This window comes from Eschrichtius robustus, chromosome X, assembly GCF_028021215.1.
Source record: "Eschrichtius robustus isolate mEscRob2 chromosome X, mEscRob2.pri, whole genome shotgun sequence".
NCBI classification, from domain to species: domain Eukaryota; kingdom Metazoa; phylum Chordata; class Mammalia; order Artiodactyla; family Eschrichtiidae; genus Eschrichtius; species Eschrichtius robustus.
The window spans coordinates 86,112,794-86,125,363 of NC_090845.1; the positions used below are offsets into that span (position 1 = coordinate 86,112,794).

At 37.8% G+C, this 12,570-nt stretch overlaps 1 protein-coding gene across 2 annotated transcripts in view; it reads left to right on the forward strand.

Annotated features, from left to right (window-relative positions):
- The window catches only part of DIAPH2 (diaphanous related formin 2), an 859,779-nt gene that overhangs the window by 627,048 nt on the left and 220,161 nt on the right, over positions 1-12,570 (forward strand). For both annotated transcript variants that reach the window (XM_068532463.1, XM_068532464.1), the window contains one exon: positions 8,716-8,880. In XM_068532463.1, the coding sequence (XP_068388564.1) occupies positions 8,716-8,880 (165 nt within the window). The remainder of the gene's footprint in view (positions 1-8,715; positions 8,881-12,570) is intronic.

The window sequence follows — 12,570 nt, forward strand, 5'->3', positions numbered from 1 at the left end:
AAAGCATACACATTTATTGAATATAAGTCTTATGTGGCGTGGAAGCCTTCATTAGGAAATGAAGACCCAAAGAAATGGTTAAACCTGAGTGGTTTTATGCCAGGTTTGATAAATAGTGGAAAGTCATGGAAAGGTATGAATGGGCAAATAGTATGAAGTATAGTAAACCGGGGGGAACTAAGAAAGGCTTGTTCATTCAGATACTTCTTGGTGTCCCTCCTCCATCTTGGAGATAAGGTTGTTCCTTTCTTTGGGGTATAGGGAAGCTACCTCTCACGTCGGTGTTTTCTGACCTGTTTCAGGGGAGAAGAGCACTGATCTTCCTACTTCTTCCATTTTCTCAAATTCCTTCAGCTTAAAGTATTCAGTATGCCACCGTGCCATATTTTGGGGTAATGTGTTCTGAACCCCATCAGCTATTGTGCTAGTTAGAGGGCAAGGGTTACAATACCTACCTTCAATCAATTTATAGACAGATAATTATAGCTACTGAAAACAGTTTAAAACTATATATAATGTATATAAATATACACTATAAAAGTATAAAATAATATAAAAGTATTAAAAATATTTCCTATTTGAGTATATGCCTATGGGTGAATTATAGCTATTTCAGGTTGAATTTTAAGTCCATACTATTATTATATTAGTAAGGAATATAATCTATAAATGTGTATATAGCCACACAAAAGCATAGATGATAAAAGCTTTAGACAATTCTGTGTAGTGTGTAAATACCAAAGTAATTGTGTGAAGACTGCTTCCCTATGTCAGATTTTCAAGTGAGTTCATGTGAAAATGCTTTGTGGGACTTATGATGTATGTTTTATAAATTGTTTCCAGATTCATGATTGAGATCAAATGGTTTAAAATTAATAATACTTTTTAAAGGTTAACATTTTACCTCCTACCTTTTTAAAATGCTGACCACATTTTAGCTTATAAACCCTGCAACAAACACTTCTCTTAGAGAGAAGATGATGTAATTTTACAATAGTTCACAGTTATCTTCAAAAACTTATAAGCTGGAAAAATCAGAAATGCTTGTCTTTGTAGAACAAGGAATTTGAAAGTCAACTAGTAAAAGGAAAATTGCTCTCAATTGCTTTTTTCCCCTTACAATTGATAACTTTATATGCATTTGATATGCCCACTTTACCACCTTAAGGTTCTATTTCTTTTAGTATATAAATTACTATGAATTACCCCTATCTCTGAACTTCATCTTGGAAAGATCATTGTTTTTCCAGGGTTCTGCTCTCTCAATATTTCAAGGACTCCCAAGGTTGCTTAAGCAGGTGGGAAGAGGTCAGTCTACATTTTGGTCCCAGAATAGTCTAATCATCTTCCACAAAATACCTTATTCTTTGATACCAATACAGCCATTGTCACCATCTCCTGTGGCACCAAAGGCCAAGAAATCTGGGCATCCAGGAGCAAATGGCCTTTTCCTGCTGATCTCACCATTCTCTTCAATAGTCCTTCAGGGAAAGGCATCAGAAGAGCTTCTAGCATTAGTTACACGGTGTGCCCATAACTGTCCTTCCTATTTCACCCTAAACATGGCCACTGGCTTCTCATTCCGTGCTCTCACAACCCAGTTAAGGGCAGGCTGCCTGGCCCAGAGAAGTCCATCACAAGAGTCTACAACACATTTTCTAAAGTCTCTCTTATAATGAAGCTTTAAATATTCCCAAATAGGAAGCAGCAGCTCAGTTCAAATCTCTACTTTCTCCCTCTTCTCTGTAGGCACAATCCCGTTATACGCACTTTACATTATAAATAGAACAGAATTCTATAGGTAGCTGTAAGGATGCCTTGTATCTCTATGACAAGAAAGTGGCTTTCGGCCTCTAGGATGAAAACTACCCATGAGCCACCAAATACCCTTTCATAAAATATATTTTCTAACAAATTATTTCTTTACCAGGCATCCCAGAAGATAGCTTTAAGACTTATTTCCTTTAAAATGTATTCTCAATTTCTGGTCTCTAATATGGGAGATAAATAAAATGCCCAATTTAAAATGTTACCTACTAAAGTGTCTACTAGGGCCACATCTAGGTCTAATTACACAAACAACTTAAACAGACCATCATTCTACTGACAAATATATTCTATTGCATATATAGGTTTAAAATAAAATCAGTATGATTGAAGTCTACCTTGAAAAATGAATTTAAAATGTCCAGATTGATGAAAATATGAGGGGATTAAAATTTTTTCTCAAGTATTCAGAAAATCACCATTAAAATATTCTCTACTAATAAGGTTTGTTGTGAAATTGGTTTATCTTAAGATATATAAGAAGGGTTTTAGTTTCCCAAGTACCCAAGTCAAACCCATGGCTCATCTTCCAATGTGATGTTATAATGAGACTTTTCTCTTTCACCAAATATTTCTTGAGAAGCTATAGCATAGTTGTTAAGAATATGAGTTCTGGACCCATCCTCAGTTTGTTCCCATTACTGTGACTTACCAGCTGTCTGACCTTGGGTAAATTCTTACCTCAGGAAACAGTTGTGAGGATTAATTGCATTAATCCATGGGAAGCGTTCACAATGACTCCCACGGAGTAAATTAAAACAAAAAAATAATAAAAGATTAGGTATAATGATCATTATTATTATTGTTGATTTTAGTTATTTTTTCACTGCTACTATTTCTGCTACGTGTTTTAGGGGCTGATGATGTTACCGAACTCAGGTTCGGCTGCTCACCACTCTAAAGTCAATGATCAAGAGGCAAGTGTCAGTAGAAAGGAAAGGTGCTTTAATCAGAAAAGCTGGCAATCTGGGGAAAAGGTAGACTCATGTCCCATGACCAACTCCCAAGATTCTGCTCAGCCATGACAGTTTTTAAAGGGGAAAAGGAGGAAGAATCTCAGTGAATCATCAAGGCAGGAGGTTGGATTCTGCATCATTCTCCATTGTGTGCAGAGGGGCTGACTCTCTCTTCAAATGGTATCTTGCCTGTGTGATCTGCCTGCAGAATTGCTAAGGGGGCCGTCGTGGGTAGAGAGCTAGTCATTCCTTAACTACTTAATTCTTCATTCTTACTGCTTTTTATCTAGGAAAAGAACCAACAGGTTAGGCAAGGAGTGGTGTGCATTCAGGAGAGCATAAGTTAGGAGTTAGGTTAAATTACCTAGTGATCTCATTCTTATAATTAGGTTCTTTTAAGGTTAGAGGGGAACAGAAATGGGCAAACAGGAAAGGGGCAAAAGAGCTGCTTTCAGTGAGTCAGTGGTCAACAAGACAGGCAAGGTCTATTCTCCTGGGCTATATTTTTAAGTGAGGAAAGATAGGCAATGAACAGGTAAATAAATAAAAGAGATAATGTCAGATAGTGATAAGTTCTCAGAATGAAATAAAATAGGCCAGAGTAATAGTGATGGGAGTGGACATTTTAGATTGGATGGTTGGGGAAAAGCCTCTCTGGGGAGGTGGCAGTTGAGCTGAGGTTGAATGACCTGGCGAAAAGAAACACTCTAGGCAGAAAGAAGAGCAAGTGCAAGGGCCCTGAATTGGGTATGAGAGCTTGCTAGGCACAAGGAAGAGAAAGAAGGTTAATGAGTCTCGGCATAGTGCTTAAGAGGGAGAACTGGGTGAGATTAGGTTGCAGTGGTGGGTAAAGGCCAGATCATGTAGAGCCAGCCTCATAAATGCTGAGAAGAAAATTGGATTTTATTCCAAGTGTTGTGGGAAACTATCAGAGGGTTTGCAGGAGAGGATTTACATTTGAGATACCAATAGATGCCATGAACAAAAAAAAAAAAATTAAGTAGAGATGACAAGCAGGCAGTTGATTATAAAAGTATCTCAGGGGAGAGACTGGAGCTACAAGTAATTTGGGAGCCATCAATATAGATGGTATTTAAAGTCATGTGAATCGCTCTGGTCAGTTAGACTATAGACAGAGGATTCAGGACCAAGCCCTCAGGGTACTCTAACATTTTACAGAAGTTGCCAGAGAAGGAGAGGAGGTAAGAGGAAAAACATTTTAAGCATGAGGGTGTGTGTCATAGAAACTAAGAAGAGTGGCTAAATGTGTCAGATGTGGCTGAGACATCAAAAGGAGGACAGAGGGGTGAATGTTGGATTTGGCAACGTGAAGGTCATTGTCATTATAAATAGTACACTTCTACCATGTGAAAAGAATGTTAGATTAGTATCATGCAGGGGTCTATCATGATGTCTACTATAGGGGAGGAAAAATAATTGTTTCTCTACCCTACTGAGTAATTGGCTGAGGACCAACCCCACCACCACCACCGCTTCCCCGTAATACAAGACAGAATAACAAGAGAAAACCAGAGAGAAGTTAATAAACTTGAATACCTCATGTGTACCTGGGAGATACTCGGAGAAAAATGAGTAACTCCCCAAAGTAGGCTAAGTCACCAGCTTAAATACCATCTTCAGCTAAAGACAAATGAAAGATGTGAGGACACCCATAATGGGGACGAGCGTTACAGGGAAAAGCACCATAAACAAGGATAAGGTTTGTTCTGCAGGTTTAAATCTGCAACTTCACCAGTGATACTCCTGATACCCTTGATTCTCTGGTGTCCTCCTTCTCTTCCTGGTACAGAGAGGAAGACACCCTTACAAATGGAGATTTCCTTTATAAATGGAAATTTCCCTTTCAAATGGGTAACTTTTACTCTTTTCAGAGCTTTTCCTGTGTCTGCTGTTTTTCAGTCAGCTCAAAATAATCTATGCCAAAGAGGCATATTTTGGGGTGGCACATCTGCTCACCTTCACTGCATTCTAACCTTAGATGGATGAGTGCCTTTGTTTTTTGGGGGGAGGGGGAATGTAATTTATTATGTTTACAGTTTTATTGATAAAATGAGTGCCTCTTATCTAGTTTCCACAGCTCTAAAAATTGGAATAGTGGTATTTCTCTGCCTTTTTGACAAGGTTGTCATGAAGGATATGGAACATAGTGGAAGGAAAAGTATATCGTAAAGTCCTGTACAAATGCAAATTAATAAGGAGAGTTATTTGTAATATTAGATTATAAACTGCTTCAGGGTCTGGATTAGGCTTTAATGATCATTGTATCAAGCACAATGCTTAGCATAATACTAACCAGTATCTTGCGTTTAGTGGTTGCTCAAAAAAAGAAAAAAAAAAATGTCTTAAATGAAATAAAGAGGTGGAAAGGAATGATGGTGTCTAGTTCTTTTTCACCTGCAGAATCCCAAGTAGGATTTGGTGACAGGGTTGCTCTTGTGAAAGATTTCAGTGCTGAGTCATGCCCTCCATCCCTTTTACAAAGTAATCACTGTGAAGAGAAGTAAAGGACTTGGAGATTGGGCTGCTTTCCATTTGTTATTTCTAAGCGAAACCATTCCCAGAATTTTTCAGATTTTCTCACTTTGGTATACAGACAGAATTTCTGAAATCAGTTTTTCTTCTAGGAGAGCAAATCTATGAAATTGTGTATCACCACGTGGGCATATTTTAGCTGGTGAAAAATTGTGTTATGATAAATGGTAAATGTCCAGTTTTTTGGCCTTTTTTTTTATCTTTGGCTTTTTCTGTGTGTTGTACAGGTGTTGAGCCTTCTGAAATATACACAGTTTAGTACCTTGCTACAAATAGAATATAAGTAAGTGACCTTTGCAAAGCGTGTATTCTTAGCAAGTCTGGCATGAGTCTGTTTTATTTAGGCAAGAGAGACTAGAAAACAAAAATCTAATTTTCATTCTGTGCTGAGAAATAAAGAGAATTGTCTTATTTCTGCAGCTCTCAAACAGGATGTTCAACACTCTTAAAAATCAAACAAATAGGGACTTCCCTGGTGGCACAGTGGTTAAGAATCCGCCTTCCAATGCAGGGTACACGGGTTCGAGCCCTGGTCCGGGAAGATTCCACATGCCACGGAGCAATTAAGCCTGTGCACCACAACTACTGAGCCTGCGCTCTAGAGCCCGCGAGCCTCACCTACTGAAGCCCATGTGCCTAGAGCCCATGCTCCGCAACAAGAGAAGCCACCGCAATGAGAACCCCACGCACTGCAATGAAGAGTAGCCCCCGCTAGCCGCAACTAGAGAAAGCCCACGCACAGCAACAAAGACCCAACGCAGCCAAAAATAAATAAATTAATTAATTTTTAAAAATCAAACAAATATGATATTCTCAGAGGTAAAATCAGAATATGTAGGTAGCATTACATACAACCCTTTTGTTTGTAAAAAGCAAGTAGAGTAAGTCAGAAATGCATTAATTCTTTCAGGTCTATTGACAGCAAAATGGACTTGAGGGTTGAAAGATTTAATGTCACTCCTTAGCAAGGAAGAGGTTGTTGTGTGGCTAATGTGAATGCTAATACTTAAGTAGCATAAGAAGGAGCCTGGGAAGGGGAGCATCTCACTTTTAAAATCCTGCTGTATCCTGTAAGTGTCAGCTGCAAAGTAATTTTCCAGAAATGGTCTGATTTCCCCACTGACTTCCATTGTGAAACTAGAGCTGTGTTCCCATGGAAAATAAATTTGGCCCCAGGTTATGATAAAACACACTGAAGAATTCAGAAAATTTTATAAAATCCAGCATTTCAAGACACAGTTAGCAGTACCTGATAAAATAATACTATCACAAAATGTGAGTACACTGTAGTAGATCTTAAAATAGCACACCCGAAACTGTGCTATTATACTTTTTTTTAACAAGTCCAAGTCTAGTACCTTTACATTTAAAGACATTTTACTTCTGTGATCATTATTGATTTTTAGTAGACTTAATTGTAAAAGGTAGATTTGCTTTCCTTTATATTCTTCATGGTTAGTCTACTTACCTTTTTCTGAAGCATTCTTATCAATTAACATTCAAAAGCTTTCAGCCATAGAAGAAAGACCAGAAGGAAATGTCCCAAAAAGTTCACAACACTGAGTTGTTGGAAATTTTAGTTTACTTACGTTTTTATATTTCTAAGTCACCTAAAAAGATAATTTTCTGTATCTGTATCTTCTATAATCAGGAATAAAGTCGATAATTTCTTTCTATAAATTTACACATAATGAGATACATTTAGTTGGACACATTTACATACCTGGTTCATTTTATGTTTGGTAGTAGTGGTAGTTGTTATCACTTTTTTGATGAGAATTTTAAAACAGTGATGTAATTAATTTTGGGATAAATACTTTTCTGGAGTATACTGCTGAAAGTGTAGTCCTGGTGTTACCGAACCAAACTTGGGTCCTCTGGCCACACACAGTAAAGCCAATCTACTGGCACCAGGTTGTGAAGGAAAGTGCAGCATTTATTATAGGTGTCAGACAAGGAGAGTGGGTGTGGGTGGCTTGTGCTCAAAAGCTCCAAACTCCCAGAGGGTTTCAGGGAAGCATTTTTAAAGACCAGGTGAGGGAGGGGTGTTGCAGGGTATGTGATCAGCTTGTGCATAGTTCTCTGATTGGTTGATGGTGAGAAAACAGGGCGGTGTCACAGGGGTTAACACTGTCAATCCTCAGGCTCCAGTAGGCCTGGGGGGCTATGTGCTCAAGGTCACCAAGTAGTTAACCTCTTCCATTTGGTGGGGGTTTTAGCATCTGTAAAACAACTGAGGAAATGTGCATCAGATACTGTTATCTAAGCACTTAGAAAGGAGCTAAAGGAGAGGATATGGAGGAGGGGTCTGTCATGGGAAGGCCTCATTGGGTCCTGCTGGGTTACACTGGACTGGCAGCCTCAGTATCATCTGGGAACTTGTTAGAAATTATAATCCTCAGGCCCCTGGGCTCAGGCTCAGCAAACAGCATTCGGGTTTGAACAAGCCCTTTGGGTGATTAAGGTTCTAGAGCTACAGCAGAATCTCTCTCCCTCTCTCTCCCCTCTCTGTCCTTCCCTCTCCAAAGCTCTTCCTCTCCTCCCTTCTTTTCCTCTCTCCCTCTTTTTCCCCTCCTCATATGGGATATATGTGTATATGTATATATACACACATATAGATATATAACCTATATATAGAATTCACTGTAACCTCTCCATCTATATAGAATATGTATTAAAAAAAGAAAATATATACTTATTTCCCTGAGTTTTTCATTGCTGTTTGTTTCTACCCTACCTCGCTCCTAAAAAGATATGAGGCAGTTTTCTGGTGTTTATACTTCTGTGTTTTCATTTAGCAAACATGTTCTTCATGGTTATACCTTAAATAGTTCTGCCTCATTTACAGATTTTCAAAGCTCACTAACCAATATAATGACTCCAGCAAGTTGTTATGGGCTGAATTGTGCCCCCCCCCCCCATTCATGTTTTGAAGCCCTAACCCTCAAAACTTCCAAAATGTGACTGTATTTGGAGATAGGACATTTAGAGAGGTAATTAAGTTAAAATGAGGTCCTTAGGGTGGGCCCTAATCCAATATAACCAGTGTCCTCATAAGAAGCGGAGATTAGGACACAGACAACACGGACAGAGGGACCACCAGGTAAGGACACAGGGAGAAGGCAGCCATCTTCAAGCCAAGCAAAGAGGCCACAGAAGACAGCAAATTTGCTGACACCTCCATATTGTATTGCTAGCCTGCAAAATTGTGAGAAAATAAGTTTCCGTTATTTAAGTTACCTGGTCTGTGGTATTTTGTCATGGCAACCCGAGCAAAGTAATGCAGAAGTGTTTACAGAAATAATGTTATAATTCAGTCTTAACATCTAGTGATTGCCTTGGAGGTACTATTGGATCATGTTCCTTAACAGAAAGCTACAGCTTTACAAAGGGTGCCAGAGAACAGTACGAAAAACTACTCACCATGCACAACAACATGATAAAGCTCTATGAGAATCTTGGAGAATACTTTATTTTTGACTCTAAGACAGTGAGCATAGAAGAATTTTTCGGTGATCTCAGCAACTTCCAAACTTTGTTCCTGGTAAGTAATACGTCTTAAAGCCTTGCAAGGCCTGTTGCTTTTGTTCTTAAATAATTTCTTCCATAGACATTTTATTTTACGTACCGACTAACCATATTGATTTCATGTTATAGCCCTTTAACAGGAATTGACAGATATTTTATACCTGTGACATGGATTAAAAATTGTTGGCTGGCTTAACGTATAATGGGAACCTAAATGAATTATCTTCAACTTTAGGTACACATGGGAATTTTACTGTTGAAATATTATAGAAAATGAATGAATTGGTATTCAAATGACCCTGATTTTTTATACAGCATAATATTACAATTTGACCTAGCTTAAAAATTAACATCTAAAATCATCTTTTACTCAATACATTAAAATGCTGTGACTGATGAATGTTTCTTTCATAGTCTAGATGAGAAACTGATTCTAAATTGGACTCTGTATCAATAAATGACCTGGAATACCTAGAGTTTCTGTCAGAATGTGAGCTCTCCTTTTTCAAACTGTAACTCTTGGGGATAATGGTAAACGTTAGCATTAATCGGAGGTCGATTATCAGGGTGCCAGTTATGATGCTAGAGGGAAGCAAAAGCTTTGTTGTATAAATGCTGTGGGAATATTTCTCCGCATCCAGTGAAGGCATAGAAGAGCACAGTATCCGATTATGATAGTAACAGAAAGATATGCACAGTAGTTGATACCAAACAGGTAAAAGTCCCTTTATGTTAAAGAAGGAATTCTAGCAGTTATCCCCAGCAGGAAGATCAATCAACAAACCAATTCATTGTAGTTAGAGGTATGTTTCTATCCCCAAAGCAATCCTTTGCTAAATAAGACTCTCTCTCTTAATTGATGGTGTTGCTCCATGAAATCATTTGATTTTGGTGTGATTTGCACAGTCTATGAAATACAAATATACTTGTGGAAAGCACTTGCTTTCATCTACTGAGTTAGGACAGACAACCGAGAGTACACCCCGGCTTTGATAATAGAAGCTAAACCAGGAACTTTCATAAATATGATCATTTGTCTTATTTTTTGCGGAGAATATTAGCTGATTTTTGTTTTAGGTCTTTGCCTCTTAATAGACACACATATTTAACTTTTTCGCTGGTCAATAAGTAGCAAAATATATTATACTGGCAATGAGTGGCTTTTTTCAAAACTTAGACGTTAGGAACACACCCAGGTTATACTTACTTGGATAATTTTCAAAAAGAAAAAAAAAAAAAATGTATGTTGAAAAGGGACGGGGACTAGAAAATATACTTCAGTTGACACGGAAAAGATAAGTCCAATGATTTTCTTTTTTGGTAACATCAATGTCTATGGGTTAATAGAGATAAATAAATATAATTAATATTGTCAATCTCTATGAAAAAGGACCTTGTTTTTAACATAAATGGGATCCTAAAACACTGCCTGTCATATTATGTGCCCCCTACCTCCCCAATACGTGGACATAGAGTAGAATTTGCTGTACTTCTCTCCTGTTGCAGCATTTGTTTAATTATAATTCCTGTGTGACAGCCTAAGTTTAGTCCTATTAGCCAGATGCTTAGAAGGCTTGCCAAGAACTATACTTGTATTATTTCTCAGTCATAGCTTAGTTTTAAAAAGGTAACGATATTATTGTTAAGAAGAACTGATTCTATGTCCTGGTGCTCTCACAAACAAGCTATGTGATTAGGTAAGTCATTTATCTTTCTAGCTAGTTAGCTGGTTAGTTAGTTAGGAAATGGTGGGATTACACTACTGATCTCAAAGAACTTCTTTCTCTTTAGAGTCTATGAGTCATGGTGGGAATTTCAGAGAGTCATTTGTATTCCATACATAAACAGGATATATCTTTTTGTCTACTGGCTTCACTGTGGGTGTAGCTTGAGTACAGGGAAATTATTTGTCACAAATCATTCTCATTGTAAATAAGTTGACATTCTGAAGCCCGGTTGTGTGTGCATTTAAGTTAACTTCTTGAGAACCTGCTAAGCGTTTGGGAGCTTTCAAAACAGGTGACCAGCTCCTACACTGTGTCTTGGCCAGCCATTGCCACCTGTCCTACAGAATACTACTGCTACCACTTCTATTTACCAATCCTTTTAGACTTGCTGTCATGAGAAGTAGTGTGCAACTTTTTAGCTCTTTTGAACTTGAGTTGGTCACAAAACCTCTCTGGGCATCAGTTTCCTCATTTTTAAAATATGAGTGATAATTCCTGCCATGGCTTCCTCACCATGATGTGAAAACACCTCATAACCTATGCTGTGCAGATGGAGAGTATTATTAGCCATTCTCTGCCTGTCCATTCAATTATTACTTATTGAGAACCAACTTGATTTTGGTAATGCTTTAGTCCAGAGACAAAAGGAAGAGAATGGTTTCTATCCATGAGTGGAGGGCGACGGACAAATGCAATATAGTTTGATAAGTGCTGCCGTAGGAATATGTCAGGGTGCTACAGTAATACAAAAGAGAGACTGCCTAACCCTGCCTGAGCTGGCCAGAGAAGCCTTCATAGGGAAAGTGACATTTAGGCAGTCTGGAAAAATCCATAGGACTTTGACAAGCTGACTTTGACAAGTAAGTTTAAGAGTTTTACACCTGACCTATAAGCCGAAGACTCCTAAATCAACATCACCAACTTCAGTCAATCATCTGTGCTCACCATGTCCCTGTTTCATAGTGAGCTTAAGGTGATTTCACTCTCCCAGGGGAGGGAAGAACCTTGAAAGAGAGACAAAAGTTGTCATCGCCACAAGTTCCCATTTTCTTAGTGCTTTGTGTGTTTGGCCTCAGGGTTCTTGGCGCTTAAAAGCATATTGGACTATAGATGGAAGCAATAAAATACCAGTAGTGCTGAGAAGAAAATAAGAGTTCTGATTCATGTGCTACCAAAAATTACTTCCAAATGAACTCAGAGTTTCATCTTGGGAGATCTATTTGGCATGTGCAGCATAAGCAAAATACAGATACCAAAAAAATCTTCCTAAAAGAGATAACCTCTAAAAGATGGGGCAAATGGAAATAAACAAAAAGGGTTGACATTATGGATTAAGACCTTTTTCAAAATAATCACATTCAGATGAATGAAAGCAAAATTGGGCAATCTCTATGAGATGCTGCTCTATAAATTATTCATATCATTCATATTACATATTACTCAACTAATAAGGATATTGAAGATGTTCAGTTGAATGTCCTATATATTGTCATGAAGATATATGTAATTGGAAACATTTCTAAATTCAGAATTAAGACTCTCTTTCTAGTTAGCTTCTCTGAGAGCAGGAGAGTTTTAAAAACTGCTTCTAATATAGGCAAGGTTAATTAATAATCCCGAAATTTAAGCTGAATATTTTGTAGAAGAAAAATTCCAGATTTACATAACATCAAAACATCTCTTTTGCTTATCCTCCTTTATGCTTCAGTCATTCGACTAGCTCAAATAGTTGACTGCACAGTCTTTTTTCTTTCGAGATATTTGGAATAGAACGTTCAAAATCAGTGAACCTTGTGTGTTTCACCACCATGCAGCATCTTCCTTAGGCATAAAAATTAATTTCAGCTGTTGGGAAAGTGTTTGAGGCAAGTATCATACTTCAATAACTTTCATAGCTCCAAATAAATTATAGAAAATATTTCTTTCCTCTTTTAAATCTGTCAGTTTCCTGCTGCTTCTGTGTGATTTTGATTTGTTTT